Source organism: Enhydra lutris, unplaced genomic scaffold (assembly GCF_002288905.1).
Source record: "Enhydra lutris kenyoni isolate GAN:26980312 unplaced genomic scaffold, ASM228890v2 scaffoldscaffold51, whole genome shotgun sequence".
In the NCBI taxonomy this organism is placed as follows: domain Eukaryota; kingdom Metazoa; phylum Chordata; class Mammalia; order Carnivora; family Mustelidae; genus Enhydra; species Enhydra lutris.
The window spans coordinates 2,148,693-2,175,371 of NW_019154135.1; the positions used below are offsets into that span (position 1 = coordinate 2,148,693).

Below are 26,679 nucleotides of genomic sequence, written 5' to 3' on the forward strand. Positions count from 1 at the left end.
ATATTTAGGGGCACTGTATTAGGTACTCAGGGCCCAATGATTATTCATAAAGTAACAATAATAAATAATGATAATAACTGTAGTTAAACTTGTTAGTACCCACCAGGTGCCGGGAGATTTGCTAAGTATTTTACAGATACCATCTCATTTAATCCTCCCAACCCTGTGAAGGAAGAAGGTGAAGGGATTTTCCTAGAATCGTGGACCTAGTGAATGACAGAATTGGTATTCCAATGTAGTTTCCATCTGATTCCACCGCTAACAGTCTTAACTATCATAGTTTTTGGAGAATTTTCAGACGAAATGGTGTCCCTAAGCATTCCCAAGATTGGCTTCAGGTATTTGGGCTTGAGCTTCTCCAAACTGTGATGTCTAGTGGGAACCCCTGACATCGCCTTGACAGTACTCTTGACAAGTCTATGTTTACCCACCAGGGTAGCCTCTTTCTGCGTCTGAAACTCTGGGTATCAAACGGCCCTTTTCTTTGTTGGGCTGTAGTATCTGGTTTCTTCTGCATGACATAATGCAACAGATATGAAGTAGATCAGGATATAGCTGATTTACAACTTTCCTGTATGGTTCCTGAATGTCCCTTTTTATATTTTTTTGTTTTGTTTTATTTTAAGTGGGAAAAATGAGCACTAGATTTTAAATCTTCTTTATACACTCTAGGCAATACTTAAACATTTAACTCTTAGCAATTTATGTTTTTAATGGAATAGGGTTTTCCTTTTGGGTCATTTTCATAGAGCAACTTTGGTTGTCCAAACATACTCTGAAATACGTTGGGGATTATGGTTTCAACACATGTAAGCCTAAGGCCAAAGTATGAGTAACACAAGATATTTTGTTACATTTCGTGAACAAACCACTGTTTTGTGGTATAATACAAAACATAGCTAAGTAGTTTAGATCACTATCAGGCATTACAAGGTTAGGTTTTCAATTTATGTGATTACTCAAAGCTCATTAGAAGTATATTCTCTAGCTCCAGGGAACACAGCCTAGAAAATTGTGGTTTCCCCTGTGAAAATGGTATATTTTTAGTCCATTTATTATGTTTTTAGTTTATCTCAATTATATCCCTTTGTACTTCTAGTACAATAGTTGAATTCACAAATGAACTTACAAAGCCTACTTACCAATGAGCCAAACTGGGTGAAAAAAAGAAAGAAAGAGAAAAATACATTATTTTTATTTATTAACTTAAGCTCTGTCTTCAGAATGTCATGGACTTTCTATCAATGAAACTGCTCTTCCAGATTTCTTGTCTTTAAGATCGTACTGACTGTGATCTAGTAGGAAAGTTCCAAGTTCTAGTTCTGGCTCTCACATACACTAGAAAGACAGCTTGACTTTTTATTTTTCGGTTTCCACACTTAGCAAATGGGCCTCCTATCACGTGCCCTCCTATGAGAGAGTTCTTCTGATGTATATTGGGAATAACACGAGCTTCACAACTGTGTATTTATGGCGAGAATACTCCTGTTGGCTCTGTGATCTTGAGTGAATTTTTGAATCTCTTTGAGCCTTGGTTTCTTCATTTGTAAAACAATGATGGTGGTAGCATCTACCGGATAGGATTATTCTGGGGGATTTAATTATCATGCGTACCAGAGACCCGGATGGTATATTCGGGGTAGTTTCCCACTGCGTGTTAAATTACTTCCCTTCTTCTTATCATATACATGCTATTGTGATTTTTGTCTTTTATAAACTTTCTTAGCTTTGGTTTATTTATATATGAGTACTTCTAAAATTGCACTTAAAATGCTTAATAAATCGCATGAGAACAATGGCTGTGGCTTATGATTATACTTGAGGAATTGGGGCTAATTTGACCCAGCCCTTTTACTGAGCTTTTGCTATGCATAGTACATAGGACCTGCGAAGGAGACCTGATCTCTTTCTCAATTCCTGGTGAGTCCACATTTCAAAACTGGGAGGATTGTCATTTTGCTTTGTTTTTGTTTCACTTTTAGCAAAAACGAGAATGCGTTAGTGGAATAGAAGGGCCATCACTTGGTCATAATCCATTTCCTTGGATTAAAATAGGAACCTTGACCATAGTTTAAAAACTGAAGTTTGTAGAGACATTCCTTCTAGAGTCTAGAGGCCTTTCTCCTGGGAAGGGCTGCAGGATATACCTCTGAAAGAGACACGAGTGAAGGAAACCTTTTCCTAGCGTGCATTTGTGAGTTTTCAGTAGTTACACATTCGTTGAAATAGTCTGACCTGTAATTCTGAAGTAATCATTTAAATCTGACTGCATATCTTCAGTCCCTTTACCTTCATTTTAGAGACCTTTTCTTTATTTGGTCTGACCATCAGGAAGCTTAAAATTGAACCTGTGACCCAATTATATTCACCTGTGATCTTTAGCTTGGGTCTTATTTTTCTTGGGCCTGATTTTTAGAATTTGTTTTTTTACTAGTTATCTCATAAATTTTGTTGAGGAAGGCATATTAACATAATAAATAGATACATACATAAGGAAAAAAAAAATCTAGTTCAACCTTTTGTTAGAAGAGATCTAGCTCCCCAGTGAGCCAGACATTTGACTGTGAATGGGTAAGAAAAACATGGGTCAGCTTACACCTCATCTGGTCCCTTTTGGAAAATGCAAACCCCAAATTGAGTGTTTGGAAAGGGGGCATTCTTAGAAGAGACCAGAAAATCCCCATGATTCTGGACTGCTCTTGGGGTTAGAGTGCAGGTTTAAACAATAATCCTGATTTTTTAACAGCTTGTTATATGTGGCTCTACTTTGCTCCAAGGGGATTTATTTGTGCTCATGACTTCAGATTCTAGCCTAGAGCCTCCTTGTTGCCCCAAGTCAGTTTACAATTAATTATGGTAATTCTCAAGGCCACGGAATGCAAGTCAGAGTTCCCCTCTGAATCGACACTCCTCCTGGGACCCAGAACCCAGGCTGGGGAGACTGGGGAGGCTGGGAAAGGAAGTAGACTTTGGGGAAGGACAATCATTTCAGACATTTCTCCTGAGCATGGTTGGTTCCTGCACATGAGGCTCGACTTCCCACTGTGACTAGTACAAGTGGGCAGTTTCATGTGTATTTGCTGTACATTTCCTGGCTCTCGCATCCATTTTTATAGTCAGGATACGTAAGATTTAGTAATAAAACTCCAGAATGACCATATGCTTTGAGGTGCAGTTCCTTTTCCAACACAGAAAATGAAAAGGCAATTAGGTCGTGAATCTGTAAACAGTTTTTCTCCTGTTCAAGTAGGACAAGTTAACATCAGTAAATTCAGTTTTCTTTATTTTTTAGTAGTTTTAAAAAAGATTTTATTAATTTATTTGACAGAGAGAGAGAGAGAGAGAGAGCACAAACGGTGAGAAGCAGGCTCTCCACTGAGCAGGGACCCCAGCTTGGGCCTCGATCCCAGAACCCTGGCCCAAAGGCAGATGCTTAACCGACTGAGCAACCCAGGTGCCACAGTTTTCTTTAGAATGCCATTTATGTCCCTATGCTGTATCCTGATGGTTGGTAATGACTTAAAAATAACACCCTAAGAAGTTTTCCATGTTAGGTTGCCAATGGCGAGATGATCACCAAGAGGACGCCAACACCCTAGGTGTCCTTGTGCAAACTTTAGGAAATGGAGTTCTTGGGTCTTCACCTGGAGTGCCGGTTTTTGTTGAGATCAGATGCTATATTCCCTACATCACAGGTGCTCCATTGTTTCTCTTGGGGCAGTGCTTCTCTGAGGGAAACAAAATTACACGATATACTGAGTTAGGTAGCAGAATTGTATTACTATTATATAGAGCTGATTTTTTGGATTATCTGCCCAGCCTTTCTCTAAGTACCTTACCTGTATTATCTTGTTTAAGCATCACAATCCTAGAAGGCAAACATTATTTTTATCTTCATTTTAGAAGTGAGGAAACTGAGTAAAGTAGCCACTTGCCTGAGGTCACATAGCTAATAAATAGTAAAGTTCATTTTCTGATCGGAGCTACTGATTTTATTTTTATGTTTTTAAAAGACTTTATTTATTTATTCATGAGAGACAGAGAGAGGTGCAAAGGCAGAGAGAGAAGCAGGTTCCCTAGGGAGCGGGCATCCCAATGGGGTGGGAGGGCTTGATCCCAGGACCCTGGGATCACGACCTGAGCTGAAGGCAGAGGCTTTAAGGGACTGGAGCCACCCAGGTGCGGAGGGCTGCTGCTTTTTTTTTTTTTTTTTTTTAAGATTTTATTTATTTATTTGACAGAGAGAGATCACAAGTAGGCAGAGAGGCAGGCAGAGAGAGGAAGGGAAGCAGGCTTCCCGCTGAGCGGAGAGCCCGATGCGGGACTCGATCCCAGGACTCTGAGATCATGACCTGAGCCGAAGGCAGGGGCTTAACCCACTGAGCCACCCAGGCGCCCCAGGGCTGCTGCTTTTAAACCACTATCACAGAGCTGTCTCCTTAGTCTCTTGTTATTGTTAATATTTTATACATTTACATTGCAGGAAAGTACTGCTGGAACTAGACTAACCCCCCCCTTTAAAAATCACATGCCACGGACTTGTAGCAGCATCCCTATGATGCTGTTAGGATGATGATTGATGTCATAGTGATGTGTTGCAAAATTTGAGGGAATGTGCATCATGTCTGATAGCTGACATTTACGGACACACCTTATCAGGCATTGTTCAAAGTTCTTTACCTGCATTAAAACATTTAATCATTAAAGATAATGACTACCTACTTTGTAGAATTAAGTATTTTAATATTAAAATTATTTAATAGATAAGTGCTCAATAAATTCTAGTTATTATCCTTACATTACAGATGAAGGAGCTGAGGTTATTCACTTGCTCCCAGACACGCAGCTGGTTAGAGGCAGAGCAGGGCTCTGAGCTGAGGCTATCATGCTCCCGAGCCCAGGCTCAACCACCAGGCGAGCAAGAAAAATTAGGACATCTCTGCATTATACTTTTGTTTTTACCTGCACTGATAGCCAAGCAGAAGTGAAGCTTTTCTTTTACTAATGAGAGTCAGCAAGGTATCAGGAGTCAGAGGACAGGATCTGGAGTCAGCCTGTCTACACGGAAAGATTATCTCTATCCCTTGATAGCTGTGCAACCTTGGGAAGTTGACCGAAACTCTCTGTGCCTTGGGTTTCTTATCTCTACAATGGGGATAATTCTATCTCTCAGGGTGGCCATGAAGATTAAATGAGAAAAACCTATCTAAAGCTCTTACTGTAGTTCCTGGAGTATGGTAGCATTTGAATCAGATTAGTTAACATTATTATGGTTATTAGAAATGAACTTACACTTGCATTTCACAAGTGTACTTTGAATTTTAAAGCCACAGATTCAATCCTGGGAGCCCAATTCAATGAATACTTTTAATAAGCTATCGCAGGCTCTGAAAGTCAGAGAGCGGGCTGTTAGAAGAGGGCTGAGGGGGAACACCGTGAGGCTGGAGTAGCCAGTGGGGGGGCACAGTCTGAAAATGTCCGAATGATCCACACTGCTACATTGATGTTGGGCACTTAGAAACTGTGTTTGGACAGTTTATTCTTGGATTGTGTGGGGAGTCAGAATTCACTTAGCCTCAGTCATGACTATTTTCCAGAGCTGAGATAGAAGAAGGGGAGAGAAGGACAGTGGGGAGAGACAAAGAGTATATACAATGACTTTGTGACATGGCTCATTCCCCACTTTCGATGCCTTTCTTATTTTTTAATAAGTTTTTTTTAATAGAACTTTATATATATTTTTAAAGATTTTATTTATTTATTTGACAGACGGAGATCACAAGTAGGCAGAGAAGCGGCAGAGAGAGAAGAGGAAGCAGGCTCCCTGCTGAGCAGAAAACCCGATGTGGGGCTCAGTCCCAGGACCCTGGGATCATAACCTGAGCCGAAGGCAGAGGCTTAACCCACTGAGCCACCCAGGCACCCCTCGATGCCTTTATTCTTGGGCAGTAAGCCGGGTGGTACAGCCTTCCTGCGACAGTCAGCAGCCACGTTTGTGTTCCCTTCCCGTCTGACTGTGCACCCAGCCTTTCTAAACAGCACAGTAGTGAAGGCTGGAGCTTACACTTCTGATTTCTATTAATTTTTAGGTTGTTGCTGTTGGGTTTTGAAGGTTTTATCTGTGCTTATTCATACGCCCAAGATTTTTTTTTTTTTAATTTATTTGTTTTACAGTCCTTGTTCTCTGAAAGCCTAAAGTTTCCTTCAGGGACTAGTTCTGGGAAGGGGGAAAATGATAAATAAAGAACCATAAACAAGCCCAAGGCAGCGCTTGTTTCAAAACCCACTGCATTATCCAGTCGACTCTGAGGGATGTTGCTTCATTTTTCTTGCTCTCTTCTCATTTCGTTGAGTTCCACGTTCGAGAAGACAACACACTCCCATGTGGCTAACAGCCTGTCTCCCCAGTTGGTCTACAATGGCAGTTCGCAGGATGTTCCTAGGTGCTCTGCATGGGCTGTTGTACATTAGTTTGGGACCCACTGGCTTGCCGGTACAGCACAGCTGGGCTTCTTCTCTGCCGGGCTTTCTAGGGACTTTGCCAGCCCCGCGTACTCGTCAGTCTCTCAGAGGAGATGCTCCTAAAATGTGTTTATTTCTCTGTGTCATCTTTATTTCTTGCAGAGTCTTAGAGTTGGAGGACCACGTTCTGAGAAACGCTGATTTATATGGCCATCATTTTTATAGGGGGGTTTAGTTAGGGAAAGGTGCCAGAGCTTAACGGTACCTGTGCTATTATTATATTTGAAGCAGTAAAAATGTCCTACCACAGTGCATTAAAAATATGGAAATCTTGAATTCAGAACTCACTAGAGTGTTTTCCCCCCAACATGAGACTGAAGAAAAAGGAAAATGACAGAACTTATTTAAAAACACACTCTGATTCTCTACCAAATCCTGAATCCACCAGCAAGTTAATCCAGTCAGATTCATAACTACCTGCAGAGTGTTGGGAGATACCTGGGTCTCAGGTACCACAGGCCCCTCAGCCATCAGAGATGTTGTTGCATTTCTTCCTCCTCCTCCTCCCTCTTCTACAGGTGCAAGACAGTGCAATATAGATTAACCAACCACTGATCATTTTTTATAAGAGATATTGAAACAAAAATATTTCTGGACTGCCCCAATGACCCAGGAATCCATTTTTCCAGAATTTGCCAATGCCAGAATCGCGAATGGGATGATCTATTGTCCTATTTTAATTTATGCCCTTTAATTCTTAGGTGGGAAGACATTCACTGGTTGCTCTCATGAAAATAAGATGATAATAAGGCAGAACATCAAAAGGTCTTGGTGACCTTGTTGAGTCCAGATCCCAATAGGCACAGAGCCTGATACAGAACAGCTACCCGATGCCTGTCCACGGCACGAACTTCACCTAACTTTGACTTCCCATCTGTTCAAAGGAAAGGTGGGGGAGAAGACAGGACCTCTGAGGTTCCTTAGAGATGGGAGGGCAGGCTCTCTGGCTCCTAGATTGTTAGGGAACAGGCAAATGTTAACTGGAGCAAATGCAAACAGTTTTCTGTTTGCTGTAGATAGTAAGGACAAGTATATGCTTTATTTTAAAAATTTAAAAAATCTTTCTTCCTGCTTCGGCTTTACCCTATTTGTTGTCTGTGACAACCTTTCAAATGTGAAGCATGAGTCCTCTTCTTTGCACAGAAAGTAAATCAAATTGTTGTTGTTGTTATTGTATACATGAGTCTGCTCTCAGTCTTGAAAGTCGCCCACCATTTAAAATGTTTAATACGTCATTAGGACTTAATTAATGCACTTAATTAACTCGTGGAAACAGGAATAGTTTCCTTTCCCTCCAAGGCCTCTTTTGTATACTTTGATTCCGGGATGACTTTCTAAAATGTCAAAAATATAATAATACTTACTGAATGCCTACGATGTACCAGACACTACACAATACGTTTACGTATTTATATATATGATCTTCCTTTTTTTTTTTTTCCCCCAAAGAAACCCAAGAACTAGGTACGATAAAATTGAGAATATCAAAGCTGAGGTTCAGGTGATTTGCATGAGATCCAAGAGCTGGTTAATGAAGGAATGGGAGTTCAAATCTAGTTATCTTCGGAGAAAAAGAAAAGTATTTTGGGAATAAGTAGTCCATTTCCAGTGTGTGACGGACTATGAAACTGTGGGATTAGTAGGAAGAGGGAAGAACCAGAAGGTGGCAGTGGGCTAAGGGCCCTGATGGTCCCCGAGCAAGGCTCTTCCGTAGAAGTGGGGTGTGACCCCCTTTTCTACCTCGCACCCTGAGCAGAGCTTAAACCTTACGAGACGTTCAATTCCAAATGGTGTGGCCTTGAGGACAGCATATTTATCAGGATATTTATTTGCTTAAGTTTGGTTGTCCTGGCAATGTCTAGATTTTTTCCATTTGCATATAAATGAATCCAGATACTCAATAAAGTTTCCAGTTCACATACGAAAAAGATATCCTTAGTGGATTAAAGGTCAGGAATAGTTATGACTGTTTTTCGTACCATGCTATAAGGCAAGTGAGTATTATGTCTTTTCTTTTTAACTCATACTTCATTTTTCACCTTTGTTTTACTTCTTGTTTAATGTCTGAGAAAAAACATGCCAAAGACATTTGCCTCTACTTCTTACTATTTAGAAGGACTCATTCTAAAGACGGAGGTTATGTCTTTGAAAGGCGGATGAGCGCCATTTTAATGTCTAGCTGAACACCTTTGTCATCCAGGGGCTTAATGAATGCTCTTGGACGATCAAGGGTAGATGAAAGCATCGGGAGGCCATCTAGTCCCAGGCTTTGAATAAGATCTCCTCCAAGGTTTCTGTTGGGCTTGAAGCTTTATACTTTTATGCTATCTGAAGTTTGCCCATGAAATGCGTGCTTTTGACATATTTTTAAAAGAGGGAGTTTTGATTCTCACAGTAAAAGAGCTCAGAGGTCCAGTAAAGTGCTGATATAAATTTAGCTGGTTGGATTTCTTTTCAAAAAATTATTATTTAATAATAATAGGGAAGAAATAATAGGTCAGTGAATACTGACCTTTTCAAGGAAAAAAGGAAACTTAGCTACTTAAAACAAGTCACTGTGGATCCTTACTAAGGATACTGTATATAAAAATAACCCTTAGTGGTGCTGAAGAGTTAAGTTTTCAAGTCTGAGAAGATTTAAATCAAAACATCTCAGAAATTTTGTTTACTTTAGACCATTGCCTATAAGGTGATTCTGAATATTGAAAACCAATAACTACATACATATCTCTAGTGGAAAACAATGACTGTACATTCTTCCTTTCAGTGATAAGCTTCCTGTGCTACTTAAAAAAAAAAAAAGCCAAGTAAATTCTTATTTCTTACATTTTACCAATTTTTGAAAATCATGTCATACTTCAGGTTTTTCATAATTATTCTGTAGATTATCTCAAATAATTTTCTTCCTGTTTTTTTGTTGCCTTTTATATACTTAAGACAACAAATGTATTTCTACTTTATTATACCTCTGCTCTGTAATCACATTCTGTATTGCTTGTAATCCATTTCGTTCTTTTGCTAGAACCATTCTTGGAGATTTCCATGTTTTAATTTTGACCAGTTGTTTTCTAGACCTGTTGCAAAGCTAACATCCCAAGAATTATTTTCAAAGGACCCTTGAACTGGTTTCAACATTATATGCCACCGATGTCTTTCCTTTTGGTCTTTTTGTTCCTATTTCGTTAGAGTATTAATTTCCTCTTAGATGTCTAATAAACATCTCAAACTTAATTGATCTTCCCGCTAGACCTGCTCTACCCAAAGTCGTCTTCATCTTTCTTGAAGCATGGTGGCTCCATGCTTCTACTGCCCAGGCCGGAAATCTTGAAACAACACTTGACTCTTTCTCTCACTCTCCAAGTCTAATCCAACAGGAAATGCTTTAGCTTTCCTACCAAAATACTTCAGAATCTAACCAGACCTCTGCTGTGACCAGGGGGATTATTGAAGTGGTAGGCATATGCTCTCTCAGAATTATAATGAGCCAATAACTTTGTAATCATTAACAAACTGGAGCACTTAGGAAGAGAGAGCTAGCATAGTAATATGTCTTGATTCATTCTGTTTTGAAATCTGCTTCCTTCCCCCACCACACCAAAACAAAAAACCCTTGGTGGCACTCGGTAGCTATTTTTAAATAAGTTAGGGACTGTCAAATAGACATAGTAAGAAGTGATTGTTGAGTTCATGTCATGTATTCATTGTATAGTGACTTACAGTTTATAAAGCACTTTACATCATTATGCCATTGGATCTTCATACTCTTTCTAGGTAGCTAATTTTTTTTTAATCATTTTTTAAATTTATTTTCAGCATAACAGTATTCATTGTTTTTGAACCACACCCAGTGCTCCATGCAATCTGTGCCCTCTCTAATACCCACCACCTGGTTCCCCCAACCTCCCACCCCCCAACCTCTTCAGTAGCTATTTTTATCAGTGTTTTGCAGATGGAGAAACTGAGGCTTGGAGTCTAAATGATTTGGTCTCAACCTAACCGGGACGACATCAGAATTGAAGTCTGATTCTTGTGTTTTAAAATCTTACATGCTTTCTGTTGCCATGTCTGTCTTCTGGGAGGCATAATTAGGATCAGTGGTCTGAACTTAGACTTCTTCACTGAGCAAAGATGGACACCCTTGGAAATGGAGCCGTCCAATGCTAAACTGTGTCCCAGAGATGGCGAGTTTTCTCTCTGTGGTGGTGGCAGGTGGAGGCAGATCCCCCCCATGCCCCCAACCTCTGCTACCTCCACCACCCCTCCCATTCTGGCCAGGGATACCATGGGAATCCCACATTGGTTAGGTAGCTTTTGGGGATGCTTTCCACACATCCTTTCAGAGATGAATTTCTGTTATTTATAAAGGCCTACCAGAATGTTGGCTTCTATAGGAACCCATATGTTGGAGATACTGCCAGGCTTCTTGTATTCTAATTTTTAAAAAGTATTTATTTATTTTGAGAAAGAGAGAGAAAGCGAGAGTGAGCACGAATGGGGGGAGGCGTAGAGTCAGAGGTAGATGAAGAAGCAGTTTCCCCACTGAGCAGGGAGCCTGACAACGGGCTTGATCCCAGGACCCCGAATCATGACCTGAGCCGAAGGCAGACACTCAAGTGACTGAACCACCAGATGTCCCTAATGAATGGTTTTAAAGACAATGTTGGCAACCTACCTTTACTCTAATCAGCTCTCTTCTTCTTGGGCATTGGCACTTATGGACGCCATAGTCTCATCTTTCAGAAAGGAGAGATGCTTTTCTCCCTTTCCTTTCATTAATAGTCATGAGGTAGACAGGTATTGCAGACATTGGCTTGATGTGTAACTTTAATAGATGAATTTTAGAGTATTTTGAAGAGTAACAAGTCAAAGACATTTGAATGATTTTAGCCAATGTGGGATACAGGTGAAAGAAGAGAAGAGGAAAAACCCTGATGTTATAGTTGAGGACTAAGTAGTGTGACTTGACTTTATTGGATTAAAACATTTGGTTTTGAAGAAAAACAAAATCTTAAATGAAGAAATTTGGCCCCGTGTCAAAAGAATGATGATATTTCCCATCAGTAGACTTGTCATACTTTATATGATTTTTTTTTTGCTATATTACTTCCAATTCAGCTTTCAAAGTTGTCCACAAAGAGTTTTCACTTTTTCTTTTAAAGATTTTATTTATTTATTTGACAGAGAGCAGGAGAGAGAGTGAGAGAAAGCAAGAGCCGGGGGAGCAGGAGAGTGAGAGGAAGAAGCAGGCTCCCCCCTGCGCAGGGAGCCTGATGTGGGTCTCGATCCCAGGACCCCGAGATCATGACCTCAGCTGAAGGCAGATGCTTAACCTACTGAGCCACCCAGTTGCCTCAAGAGTTTTCACTTTTGATTCTAATCTTACACAGTAACAACTGAATAAGTGGGTGCCCTTCCTCTATGTTTTACCTTTTCAATAAATGAAAAAAGAATCCGACTCCTACAAATTGGTAGCATCAGGAGAGAGACATGGCCAGTGTCCAATTTCCATACTCATAGGATCACAGGAATGGTGTAGTGGATGACTATTCCACTCTCTGAATAATGCTGGCTGGGATTCAAACAGTTGTGTATGGGAGCCCATGCCACAGCTCAGATGTCACCGTGCCCATCCCCTTCCCAGCTCTGTGCTCTATGACATCTCCTTGGCAGCCTGAGATCCCTTACTGGGAGTATTTATATCATGGGAACCAGCAGATATTACAGAACTCTTCCCTGACCCCAAAGAGCTGGTTGGTAAACATTTACCAGCGCAACCCTGGTTGGACGCATTCAATTTATGTGCCTTTGCTCAAGATATTTGACCTCTCTGAGCCTATATTCCATCTCTGTAGGGTGTGGGGAGCTAGTACCTACTTCACAAAATTTTTGAAAAAATTTATGCGAGATAACTTAGATGACGTGGGACTTCATTAATGGTTATGCTAATGACATTAACGATAAAAATAAGGATTTCAAACATAAATAGATTGCTGGTATTAATTTACAGGGTTGCCTCACTCACTGTTAGCTAAGTAACAAGAGGAGCAAGATTGCAAAATACTGGGCGAAACTTGTATTTTTGGGTGGACAGAGCCTCCATGAGCTCTTTCTCTTATCAGTCTTTAAACTTTTTGATTTAATTCAGCATCTATTTTCAGTATACATCATATGGCAGACCACCATGGTAAGTATAGTGAGGAGTATGTTTTGTATTTTGCAGTCTGTTTCCTTTTGCTATTCTGAAACAGTAAAACAGTTCTAGAAGTAAGCACCAACAATTTATTGCGTGTTTTTATTCATTCTATCTTCTTAGACGTTTTTATCATATTTACTTATTTATATATGTAATACATATTATATACATGTTTGCTATTCTGTTTATTACCCAAGCAAGTGGAGAAATAAATGGAAAGCAAGAAATTGAAGATACACAAGGAAGTCAGCAATGATAGCCCAGGGAATGCGATAGAAAGAACGCTGTTGAACAGGGAGTTTTTCCATGTTTGTTACTTTGTTTTTTTCCCTTTCTTTCTCCTTGTATGGATTGGAGACAAAAAATGGGCTAGTGTGGATCCTCTGAGCATCAGCTGCAGATGCTAAGCTGCATTTTGCTCCCCAGCCTGTAGTTTGAGAGGACAGAGGCTCAAGGGTGGAGTGGGTGGACATAGGTACCTGAGGAGAAGGAGCTAGGTTAATTCTCTAGAACCTTTGCCTGCGGAGGCTGGTCTTGGCTAGTGAGCCAGCCCTTAGGCTGTTCAGAAGGGGCTAGAGTGAGGTTTCCTGACATATGGAGCAGTTGGAGAAATTTGGAGATAAAAGGAAGAAGGGTAGTTGAATAGCTTGAGAGGAAGGTAACAAGCAAGAGAAAATCAGAGATGCAGGATGTGAAATGAAATGATGGAACTTTCCATCTTAATGTAGACCATCTGGTCATCTTATCTTTAAAGCAGTGATTTCTCAGACATTTTTCATCTTATATCACAATGACCATATGTCCCAGATTTCCTAGGATGGGCCAGATGTCAAATATTTTTTGCCATTGTTAGACCATTGGTCCCAAATCGGGATTGGAAAATATGTCACTATTCTTACATCCTCCTCTCCCAACTTTTGTTTACCTTGATCACATTTGGTTTCCAAGTAGTTAACAGCCATCACCAAACAGTTGTCCAAGGCAGTGGTTCCCAAATCTGACTGTGTGTCTGAATCATCTGGGACATTAGATAAAATGCTAGTTCCTTGGTACCTGCCCCACCTTTATAGATCTCCAAATTTAGATTCTTTAGGATCTGGAAGATACTCAGATGTCTGTATTTTTTACAAGTATCCTATGTGGTCATGAGGCAGCTGGCTTGTGAACAGGTTTTTAGAAGCCGTGGACCAGTCAACACCATTCATACCTTCCTCTGAGCACTGCAGAGCCGCTTACAACAAGGCTGCTCATACAAGGGGTCCTTTGACTTCCAATCTTGGAAGTCCTGAATTTTTAATTCTAAATTTTGGATAGGTCCATAAGCAATTTCCGGGGGGGAGGACCACAGCTTTAATCACGTTCTCAATGGAGTTAATGGATAAGAAAGGTTGCAAACCCAGGAGTATAAAATCATTCAGAAGATAGAAAGTACTTTCTTCAATGATCTTAGACTTCACTACCCTCCTGTTTTGTTTCACTTTGTTTTGTTCATCTTCTAATTAATCATATCTAATTACTGATCTAGTTGAAGTCTTTTTTTCTGGGTTTAAGGAAAATGCACACACACACACACACACACACACACACACACCAGTGACTTATTCTAAAACAATGATTCTTCTTGCAGACAAGTATTTTTGAATTTATCAGCCAGTTGTTTGTGTGTGTGTGTGTGTGTGTGTGTGTGTGTGTGTGTGTGTGTGTGTGTTTGAGGGTGATGGTTTGTTGGATGGGGAGATCCGGTCACCTACTTTAACCTCCCTGTTTCCTCCGTCATCCCTGCCCAGTCTTCCTTTGCGCGCCAGCTTTCCCTGTGTATCCACTGAAAAAGGTTACAGATCTGTGATCCGGTGAAATCCTGTCTGTTTGAAACCTTGGGGTTAATACTCTCCAGCTGTGTTGCCTCAGCTCTAGGGAGACTTCTTCCTTGACAAGCATTTGTGGTTTAAGGAGCCAAGCAATAGACTAGAAACTTCAGGGCTATGAGTTCTAACTCTGGGTCTGCCCTGACACAGTGTGTGACCTTGGGCAATTCATTTGATCTCTGTCCAAACTCTCTGATGCTTGATAACAGGATTTTCTAGAAACCTCCCTGCCAATAAAGACATATGGAACCACTCCTTGGTTCCACAAGGGAAGGCTACACTTCATTATCCTTCAGGCTTTTAACTCTCTTTCTCCCTTTGCCCGCTTCCCCATGCCAGGGACTCCTGAGTCTTACTGTGGCTCTCTTCCCAAGTCTTAGAAACTACTTTCTTATTTTTCTTTCCAAAAATGTGTCAGCCATGCTCCTCTATTTCAGCTTGCCCCAGGATGCCAAACTTTGTCCCCAGATGCATACCCCATAAGACACAATTGCCCAGGCAGCCTTGGAATAGTGCGGGTTCTGGGGAACCGGACTCCGCCCTGGATTTCACGTGGCCACTGTACGGACAAGCGAGCTGAGTTTCCCTCTCATCCCCTGCATTCTACAAAGGACAATTTATTGCTTTATGAGCCTCCACAAATCATTTTTATACTCCCTCTACTTTTTAACATCTCCTTTTATAGAAAATGATTAAGTTAATAAATTTTATTAAAAGTGATACAATTCCAAGAATTTTTTTTTTTTTTTGGTAGAAACTATGCACTATTTCAGCATTTGGACTCTGTTAGAAGATCATTTTCCCTGATAATAGGGGTCTTTTAAGTTTTGGGAACACACACACATACACACACACATACTCCAGTGGGTAATATAGAGTTTTGCAGGGTGGCAGAAGAGAAAATGATGTTTTGTAGGGAACTTTGAAATTCCTGATAATGGCTCTCCTTTGAGAATACAGCTGGAACAGTAGAATTGTGAGTATTTCTTTTTTGCTGTTATCTTGCTCTGCCTCCTGCCTTAGGATACCATACCCTTCTGCGCACTGGGTTGGGATGTTTTAGTCACCTCAATTCTGCCAATGATAATTAAAGGTCCTTGGACCAAAATACTAAAAAAAGAGTCAGCATGTGGTTTGAAGGAAATCAGTCCAACAGATTTGAGATCCCCCGTGAGTGGACTAACTTAGTTGTGTGTTTTCACTCAGATGGCCTCTGACTTGGAATGGTAATAGTGGTTTCTTTTCTGGGTTGGAGAACCTTCCTTCCCCTGCCCATCACTCTCCTCTCAGTCTGAGGCTCCCCCAGAGCCCCCCACCAACCCTGGTGTTTCTGCCCAGTAGCTTCCTTCTGCTGTGGCCCATCCTCTTTCCCTATCCAGCAAGACCTCTTTGGTGTAACTGCCAACCTGGAAATTACTTGATTATCTAATATCTACACATTATTTCATTACCAAGGAAGTATATTAAAGTAACAATAATAGTTAACGTTATTTACTCTGTGCTAAGTCTCACGGTACTTGACATGTAACACTGCATTTCGTGATACCAATAATCCTGTGAGGTGTTTTATACACATATATGAAGAGCAAAAAAAGGGTTAAGGTAATTTGCCTAGACTCAATGAGTAAAGGCAATCTGATTGGAGACCTTGTGTGCATAACTAATATGATCCTCTTGTGTATTTCCTTATTTCTTGTTTATTTATTTATTAAGTAGGTTCTGTGCCCAACATGGGGGTTGAACTCACGACCCCGAGATCGAGTCACATGGTCAACGGACTTGAGCCAGCCATGTATTCCTGAATGTGCTCCGTCTTTGAAAAATAGGCAGATGCACTGTTATATGTGGCCTTAAAACTGGGGTGGGAGCCTTCCACCTCTCCCCTCCCCCACCCTCCCCACCCTGTCACAAGAGCTGCTCTAAGGGGGACGGAAAGTCGACAGTGGAGGAAGCAGATAGATGGGGCTCTGTCCCCCCTTCTCCTCTCTCTCTCTCTCTCTCTCTCACACACACACACACACACACACGCTTGTGCACACACCAAGCTGAATAGATATTCTTTTATCTGTTTTCACAATGGACTTCCAAGTCATGTTTCTTTTGAAGAGTTTCTCTGTTAAATACAAACAAGCTTTGAAAAGGACTACTTTCTACCATCCCACTTATCACAGCGCAGTCTTATCTCCTCCCCCCTCCCCCCATCTGGAAATGCTAGTGTAACTCAGATGGTAGCTGAGGTCACCCCTTGTCTCTGAGGCTGCCCTGTCCTTTGAAATTTAAATAAAATTGTCTCTAGCCCCCCTTTCCTATCTCCCGCAAGGTTCCAATGCCATCTCCCAGACTGCTGCACATTCTCGAAACTGTTTTCATGGGCAGTGCTTCCCGGTTAAACTCTTGACCTCACTGAGTCTTACCTCCCACAGCTGCCTTTTCCTCCCTGTTCCTTGTTGACCTAGAGGGGAGCTCAAGCCTTTTTCCTTAACTTGCTCCCCTCCCCGACTTCCTTCACAGTTCACTCCCACGAGGAACTGTTCCATAACGAAGACCTGCAGGCCACAGGGGAGGGCTTATGTCCCAGCAAAACATTTAAGTGGAATATTAAAGCATCCTCGTTCTTAAACCATGTGAAGTCACTTTGCCACCAGGAATTCCTAATTGACTGCATTCCTGTGCGCAGGCCCAGGCCTTCTCACTCTCCCTTCCTTACCCTCTCCCCCGGGCTCCTCCCCTTTCCTCTCCTCGTCCTCCTCCTTCCTCCCCCTTCTTCTCCTCCCCCTCCCTCTCCCTCCTCTTTCTCCTCCTTGCCATCCCTCAACTCAAAATCCTACATTTCCTCAGCCAGGTTTTCCTTCCTTGGCTCTCTTTCACCGTGTCTCCCAGAACCTCACCTTTTCTATCTCGAGGAGCAAGCGTCAGGGTATTTTTGTAGACAAAGATCGTTTTCTCTGCAGAGAAACTGTGGTGCAAGCCAATGAAAGGGTTTCTCCCCGCTCCGTGAACACGGGGTAGCCCTGTTGGAGGGATGGAACCGGCCAATGAGCAGTCCAGACCGGAGGCTGACTTCAGCCCTTACTGAAGAAGAATCGGGGGCCTGCGTGAAGGGTGGGGAGACAATTTGTCTTTTTCCTGAGCCATTAATATGGAGTTATCAATGATTAATCGGACGCTCAGCCTCAGGCACTGTGCTAAGCACCTCACCTTTTTCATCTACTTGAAATCTCACACTGTACGAAGTACATATTTCTGTTTCCTTTTGGCTAGTGACCAACGCGAAGCCCCTGGGCCCAAGTTCACGGTTAGGAAGTAGGGCAGCCTGCCTGGGGCCCTGCGCTGACATTCCGCACTCTGAACTGTACAGGAAGACGCTGTTCAGCCGCCTAGCGGTCAAAAGAATACTTTCTTCTGAATGTTTCAGTCCACCTTATGGCGTCCCTTGCTCCCCACGGAAAGTTCCTCAGACTCCGTGTCTTTTTCCTGCCTTCTGAGAGACTCTGAGGGATGCAACTATTTTCGGCTCCCTTCTGGGAATATGTGCTTTTTCCAGTACACGGCGAAGAACTGAGCTTATCTGCAAGTCATGTTAACTGTATATTTAGATATCTGTATCTCTAAATGAAATGTGCTAAGTAAACTTTTTTTTTTTTTTTTTTTTTTTAACAATAATGACAGAGCTCATGGGGAAAGGGTCCAGACAGTCATGGGTCTAAATCCTGGCTTTACATCTTGTGTGTCCCATGACAAGTTGCTCATCTTCTGGTAGCTTCCATTTCTGTGTCACGTGCACGGTCCTGCCTCCTTCTCTATGGAAGTGCCTGACCTGCAGAAAATGCTCAAGAAATATGAGTCTGTTTCCTTTTATATTTCCAGTTGAAATTCTCATCTCGGCATATGCACTCAGTTTTTGCTCAAAATACCGAGTGATTTCAACACTGAAAGTTGAAGGAAGGGGGTGCCTGGGTGGCTCAGTTGGTTAAGCGTCTGCCTTCAGCTCAGGTCCTGGTACTAGGGTCCTGGGATCGAGCCCGCCATCTGGCTCCCTGCTGGGTGGCGAGCCTGCTTCTTCCTCTCTGTCTGCCTTCCTCTCTGCCTACTTGTGATCTCTTTCTGTCAAATAAATAAATAAAATCTTAAAAAAAAAAGTTGAAGGAAGGTGCTATATGATCTTGTTCTATTTTTTCAGTTTCTGTAACTTTTTATAAGCCTTTTTCTTATTAAAAAAAATAAAAATAAGGCCTGTGATCTAAGCTCCTACTTTTGGTGAAGACCGAAAGGCAGGTAGACAAAAAGGGGGGAGTGGTTGGACACCCCAGGAGGTGAAGCTGCCTTTGTTGGGGCCTGGACTGCTTGAAGGAGGTGAGCGTGGTTTTCAAACATGGAAACGTGTGGCCTGCATTCATTTGAATATAGTGGTTCAGGGACCATTTGGGGTTTTTACATGATTGACATTTACTGTTCTGAGTGATTCTATTTCCAAATTTACTGTAAATGTTTGTTATTTAAAACAGGCTCATTCAAATGCAAGGTGTTCACCGCAGCAGCTGAGGATCTGAGTGATTTTCTCTCAATAACTGTGAGCACAAACTACCTATCTACACCGTACTTGTCTGGAACCACTGATCGGGCAGATGGGATTTAGTCATTGGACTCAGCCATTGAATTTCACTTGACATTGGTGGTTCCCCGTCAGGTGGGACAACGGCATCAGGCCCTCTGGCTGGGAAGGGCACACCCGAGGGGGCCTATCATCTTCAATGCGGAGATGTCATCTGGCAGACCATCCTGCTTGGGCTCAACATCAGTAACTACAAGCTAAAAGGAGACCTGTGTCTGAGGTAACGTGTTCATTCTCCCTTCAGGTTCTAAATTATCTCGGGAAGTGAATAGTAGTAAAAAGCTTGAAACTTGCTCTCTGTTTATGACCACTTATTACGCTGGTTCTCCACCCTCACTCCCCAGCATGACTCCCAGATCCCTACGTGCCACCCCCTATAGGTTCTGATTGAGTTAACTCGGATGGAATCCAAGGATCTTGATGTTTTAAAAGCGTCTCTTTTTATTTTTTAAGATTTTATTTATTTATTTGACGGGGGGGGGGGGGGGATCACAGGCAGGCAGAGAGGCCAAGCAGAGAGCCTGATGCAGAGCTCGATCCCAGGACCTTGAAATCATGACCTGAGCCAAAAGCAGATGTTCAACCAACTTAGCCATCCCGCTGCCCCAATAAAGAATCTTTTTTTTTTTTTTACATTTTTTTAATCTTAATTCTGGGGTTTTAATTCCAGTGTTAGGTTAGTTTCAGGTGCACAATATAGTGATTCAATGATTATATACATTACTCAGTGCTCATCATGATGAACTGTATAATCCCCATCACCTGATCTTCTTGAGTATTTCTGTACAGAAAGTGCCTGTCTTTCAATTAGCTGCGTTACAATCAGTACACGCACCTAGCTGCTTCTGCTCCTTTTCTATCTCTGAAATACCTCTTTGTTCTTCTGCCTTTTCCTCCCTCTGCCCAATTCCATGTGGTTCTTTATAAAAAGTTGTTTTATAAATATTGTTGGGTTTCCATGGGCTCTGAAGTGGAAGAAGGAGCTGCAGGGATAATTAGCATAGATCGCTGTTATGCAGGGATCTCAGTAAGTCTGATTTGCCTAAGCTGTGCTTGGATTCCTGTCCAGGACTCTATTTACTCTGCTTGCTCAGGGAAGCGATTACAGAACCTTTTCACTGTCTTTCTCCAAGGCTGCCACTGACTCTGCAGGAAACTGATGATAAAGAAGCTATTGCTACCAGAGTTCTGCTTCCCCTGCTGCCCTAGGAAAGCAGCAGTGACTGCTTAGCCAGGAAGAGCCTAATTCAGGAACAACACAGTCTCTGGCAGAAAGGGGTGGGGGAATGCTCCACACTCTGCTTCTCTCTCCATGTGACTTACTATTTGACATCAAAATTTCATGGAAGATCCTCTGATTGGTGGAAACTAAGTCTTGCTTGAAACCCTAGTTACAAGAGTGTCTTGGAGTTGTGTCCCCCCTCCCCCAAATTTTAACTCTCCAATCTCTCGCTAACTAGAAGGGAGCTAGAATAGATCTTGGACCAATATATTCCCAGCATCTGTTAATTCCCTTGCAGCTTGAATGTTTTCACTTCATTTTATTTTATTTTCAGAAGTGTCATCATTTAAAAGTTAATTTGGGTCCTAGAATTCTGCGAATACTTTATTATAGTCATTGTTTCTGTGAGGGGAAAAAACATTTCCAAGATCAAAAAACATTCTTATCAATATATTTTTAGATTGACGCTCTTCATAATGTGGAGACTGCCTGTTTGGAGAAGCATTCTTGTTATGTATATGCATATGTATGGATGTCTCTGCGAGTGTGTGTTCTATTAGTGCAAATGACCTTGACCCGGGACATAGGCTGTCATGGCTATTGACAGTCATAATGGTCAACTAGAAACCCTAGCAGATTCTAAAGCGTCGTAATAATCATAGTAGATAGCATTTGCTGAGCCCTGACTGTGTACCACGAACCATGCTAGATGTGTTCTTATATTTAAATTCTTAAAATTCTGTAAGTTAGCTATCATAATTATCATCCCATTTTACCAAAAAGGAAACAGAAACAGAGAGATTAAGTAATTTGCCAACAATCCGTAGCCGGTAAGCGACACAGCCAGGACTCGAATCTAGTATTCAAATCATCCAGCAAAATTCATTAATATAATTTTAGTATAGGTGTTTTATTTTAATCTAATACCAGATGGCGTAATTTGTTCTTTCTCCATCTCTTTCTGCCTCTTTGCTGGTGCATGTGTATGTGTGCGAGTTCGGTTTTGGACGTGTTAAATTTGAGGTCCTATGCGGGGAGGTGGGGGCATTCTTTTATCTCCCCATCTTTGTTTAGAATGAGATTTAAGATAAAAAGTTTATTCAGCTACAGTTCCAAAAGAAATACTAACCCACATTTGTCCAACTGGTGAGCAGGAAAGGAGAATGTATAGGTTCACAGCTCATCGGAAAGTAGAGCACTTGTGATACTTCACCATCTGGTGGTCAGAAACTCAAGTGAGCCATCTGGGCACTAACTAAGCAAAGACCATGTTATTGAGGTACCTTCTTACTTAGCTGAGAATTCTGTTATAACTTGGCCATTAGCCAGTTCCAAGGACTGCTGGCTCGCTGTCATGTGAAAGTAGAATTCTCGGCTCCTGCTCTAAACCATGCAGATCTTAGCGTATCTGCTGATCGTGTGAATTCCTGCACGCCACTGTTCCTGATCCTGCATGCCTCTGCTGCAAACCTTTTCCACGGAGGCCATTTATGACCCTTCTAGGCATACCCAATCCCATTTTGCACTCTTGACCACTTGCCCTTCCTAAATTCTGTCCTCCCGTCACTTCTGGAGGCACACACCCCCTTCTGGTTTTTCCCTCTACCCCTTCCTTCTCATGGACCTCCTTAAACGTTCCTCTTATTTTGTTGGTCCCTAAAATTTAGTTATGTATCAGGGTCCTGTTCTTGGCCTTTTGGGTTCATTGGGGAGCTCTCGGCAAGTCTTTATAACCTCTAACTCCTAACTTCATCCCCAAGGAAGAGGGGTGATGAAACGGGTCAAGGGTAATAACATTTATTAGATCCAGGTGCAGGGGATTCTCTCTATATGTATCTCTTGATTATTACCCTTATACAGTCCCTCTCTTCCTCCCATGAGACTGGGAGTGATGTGGATTTAGAGCCATTACTGCCAGGGAAATACCTTATCCCGAGAATTCCTTGGTGCCTGGATTAGACGGTTTCTACTGTAGATCATGGGAAAGGTCCCTACTTTGTCCTCTTATTTACTTCAGTCTACTTTACCTTCGACACACTTTTCCTTGCCATTGGAGACTTGTGTTTCAGTTTAGGGCAAATGGACTAAACAACCTTCTCAGCCTACTTGAAACATTGTAGATCCTTTCTCTCTGCCTCTGGCCTTAGAGCATGGGTGGTCCAGCCTCACTCACCAGGGCACTTTCCATAGTGATGAAGGTACAGTGGTGAAGTGGTACAGTGGTAAAGCCCATGCTTTGACCTTGTCTTTGTTCTTGAGGTCTGAGCTTGTATTTGCTTGGGGAATTTGTGATGGGAGCTTGAGGGTGAGGGGTAGAGCTTGGGAATTCATTGGCAAGAATAAATGTAGGGTTTTGGTTTCTGAATACCTCTTAATAGATTAGTCATTGCTAAGAAGACCTACTTCTTATTCTATCTATCCTTTTTGCTTATAAATAGAACTCAGCTACCATGTACATGCTGGCTTTTCCAATATTCTTGTCTTTAATCAAATTGTCTCTACTATATTCCAGATACATATAGTCCTCAGTCATCTGGAAATTCTTCCTTGGATGTCCCCCAGCCCAAGATCTTAAACATGTCCCAACTAACCGCAGACCTTTCCTTTTCTCACCCCCTGAATTTGCTCTTCCTTCTCTGGTTTGGCAGTAGCAGGCTCTCCCAGTCAGAAACAAACCTGGCATTCCCCCCCCCCCCCACATCCAACCTGGCATTAAGTTTGACAGAGAGAACTCTGAAAGTAGCTCCTTTGGATTGGCCCTCTCGTCTTCGCTCTTGGTGCCACTGCCTTCCTTAGGCCTTCATCATTTCTCACATGTTTTAATCACGGCCCTAAGAGGTCTCCCCCTTCCCATCACCACCTTACAGCCCCCAGGTATACAGAAGAGGGGGTCACCTGCTGTCAGTTTTTCAGAACAAGACCCAAAGCCCCCATCTTGCTCCCCTATGGTCAGCTCTGTCCTCTCTCTGCCTGCGCGGTGTTCAACTGCACAGCCTCCCATCATAAGAGTGTGTGCTCCACCCATGTCCCAGAGAAATGGGAGCCCAGCCACTGCCCCCTCCGCCCCTGGTGTCCTCACCCTGAGGACTCTGCTGCTCAAGCTACTTTCTCTTTCTTTCTGGCCTCTCTGCTTGGGACTCGTTCCTTCCATATCATTATGTAGCTCCTTTTGCTTTTCTCTGTCATAGTATTTGCCTCCTCATATTATGATTTTCCATTCTCTCATCTGTTTACTCATCTTCTATGAAACCGTGCTAGCCATAAGATGAAGAGCTAGGCCTTTTTCCTCTTTTGCCTAAACCCAGCAAGACACGCAGCCTGGCACTTACTATGCATGATTTTTGTAGTTTAAATCAATGAATGATGTATTTATCGAGAAAAAAAAAAAAAAACTTGTGTATCACCCCTCAGGATATGTATTATCTAAACATTATAGCCCCATCATTTGAAATCAGAAAGTCTCTCATCTAGAGAATAAGTAATAAATCAAGAGCAGAGAGAAAATTCTCTCTTCCTAAGCATCATTAGAATAGTCAGGGAGAGCCTCACAGAGCTTCCAAAGACCTTTGAGGATAGCCTTAGAGGTACACTCAACTTGCCAGAGGCACAAGAAGCAGAGGGACTTTCAAGTTATAGCTGTCAAGATGATGTCTGTGGGCTGGCGCCTGGCTGGTTCAGTCAGTAGGGCATATGACTCGATCTCAGAGTCGTGAATTCAAGCCCCACATTGGGCATGGGTCCTACTTAAAAAAAAAAAAAGAAAAAAGAGAAAAAAAGGATGATGTTTGCCTACCTCCACTAATCCTGTGTGGCTGGAATAGGAGGTAGGAGTGTCAGAGGAGGTGGGGGTCGATTCCAAAGGACCTTGAAAGGGAGAGTGTATCATTTGAGGCCAGAGTCTGTTAATAACTAATTTGAGAATGGAGTTATTTGAGAATGAGCCAGGAAAGGTATTTTTAAAAAATCAGTGATCAGCGTTAAAGATGGCCCCATCCGTCAGATTATGTATCATGAACTGTCAATCTTGTGAATCTGAATTATATATTCTAACTAAATATAAAATTTGAATTACACATTAAATATCAAGGGACGAAAATGTTTATGACCCTTTAAGAGATCTGTCAATCCATAAGGCAGAGCTCCATTTGTGAACTGCAGAGTTAGAAAGGAAAGCAATAGTTTGCGAAGAAACATCTCTGTTTTTGAGGTCAATTTCAGGGTGGGGTGGGGTGGGGAGAAAAAACCAGCACTTCCAGAGAAGAAAGTTTTTGGAGGCAACCTGCTTGTATATTTCTCCTGACTTTGGACTTCCTCCCCCCACCAACTTTTTTTTTTTTTTAAAGCCTTTATTTATTTATTTGAGAGAGAGGACGAGTGAGTGAGCACAAGCAGCGGAAGCGGCAGAGGGAGAGGGAGAAGCAGGCTCCCGGTTGAGCAGGTCCATCCAGGACCCAGGATCACGAGGCTTAACTGACTGAGACACCCAGGCATCCCTGACTTCCTGTCTTTTTGATTAAAGAAAGCCTACACTTAGGCAGGGAATGCCCCTTACCTCCCCTGTCAACCAGCCAGCTTAGTCCTCAACTCTGTGCGTGCTGACACTTCCTCTACCCACTTCCTCTGTGCCTTCAGGAACCCGCTTCTCTGTCACCCCACCCTCCTCACTCCACCTGCTCCTCCAGACACTGTTCCTTCCCCCAAACCCAGAATCCTCAGATACTAGCCACCTACCAAGTCCCATGGAAGGAAGAGGCTCCTCTCTGCCTCTCTGTTGGCTCCTGGGAAACGGGGAAGTAGATTTTTTCCTCGTTTCTCTCCTGCTTCTTCCATTCACACTAAGATGCCTTCTATCCATTCATAGCTGCTTGACCCAGTCTCTGAGAACCGCGATACTATTTCTTAGGAAAGAGTGAGCACAAAACAAGGACAAGTAGACACTAGAAATAGCAGACCTCTGATTGTCACATCATTTGTGGGAAAAGGATTTCGCACGTGCACACTCGTAACATGGGGACTTGGGTGCCGTCTTTCTCTTGTTCTCGCTTCTTTTCTCCAATGGAGACAGGGGCCCTTGTGACTTGAACAGTGAAAGTTAGAAAAGCGGAGACGGAAAAGAACATGTTTTCAAGTACCTACTCTATGCCAAGAACTTTCTAAACCCTTGTGACTGAAAGATAATAAGATACATGTTCTGTCCCCAGTGAGCTCTCAGTTTAATAGAGAGGGTAAATTTATAACAACTACTTATAGAGTTTCTTATGCTCAAGTACACACAGGATTCTGAGCTAACAGAATGGGAATTGGTTAACCAGTGACTGTGTGTGCGACTGTGTGTGTGTGTGTGTATGGAGAGAGAGACAGAAAGAATCTCATTTGTTCTATATGAAAATCCTATGAGATGGTTATTAATATCTCTGTTTTATAGATTTGAAGGTTGAAGCTTGGAGTGGCTGTGTAATTTGACCCAGGTCATGTAGTAGGTGCTTCATGGGACGTTCACACCAGGTCCCAAGTTTTCTTCTTTCACTCCACTGACTCTTGTCTCCACATCCCTGTGTCCTAGGATGATAGAAGAGAACAACCGGATGAAAACAGCAAACAGTATTTGTTATCAGCAATAGCGTATCATAAAGATGTGTTGCATAGCCTTACTGTGGATGGTTCTGTTTTCTCTTGCCTGCCTGCCTTCCTTTTTCTTTCCTCCTTCTTTCTTTCCTCCCTCTTTCTTTCTTTCTTTCTTTCTTTCTAGATTTTATTTATTTATTTGTCAGAGAGAGAGCAGAAGCAAGGGCAGGCAGAGGAAGTAGCAGACTCCCTACTGAGCAAGGAGCCTGATGTGGGACTCGATCCCAGGACCCTAATAAGAAACTGATTGGCCTTCAACATAGACTCTTGATTTATGTCTTCCTAACTTTGGCTTTGTGTGTATGGTTATAGATTTTGAACCTAATATGCACCCAGACGAGAGTTAAGATTACAATGGGACCTTCGTTGTTCCTGCCACCAAATATTTAAGTTTAGTTTTACAAATTTAGCATTCAAGAGCTTGTTTTTCAACATTGGAAACCTAAATCAACAGATGCCCCACAAGGTGTCAAAAGAGCCATTTTGTGATCTGAAACCCTGTGCCTGGATTGGATCAGGATAACTGTGGTAGGGGTTGTAATCAGGAAGGGAACACCACAGATTTCTCGGATCAGATACTTCCTGTAGATGACCATCTCTCCTGAGACATAAGACCAGTTCCATCTCAAAAGCCTACATG

General features: G+C 42.1%; 1 protein-coding gene across 2 annotated transcripts in view; it reads left to right on the top strand.

The window, feature by feature from the left end:
- LOC111157075 (succinyl-CoA:glutarate-CoA transferase) overlaps positions 1-26,679 on the top strand; it is a 775,701-nt gene that overhangs the window by 528,419 nt on the left and 220,603 nt on the right. Inside the window, exon 16 of one of the 2 annotated variants that reach the window (XM_022518298.1) lies at positions 2,303-2,318. The exons of the other annotated variant lie outside the window; for it this stretch is intronic. Within the exon in view, the coding sequence (XP_022374006.1) occupies positions 2,303-2,318 (16 nt within the window). The remainder of the gene's footprint in view (positions 1-2,302; positions 2,319-26,679) is intronic. 2 annotated transcript variants of the gene reach the window in all.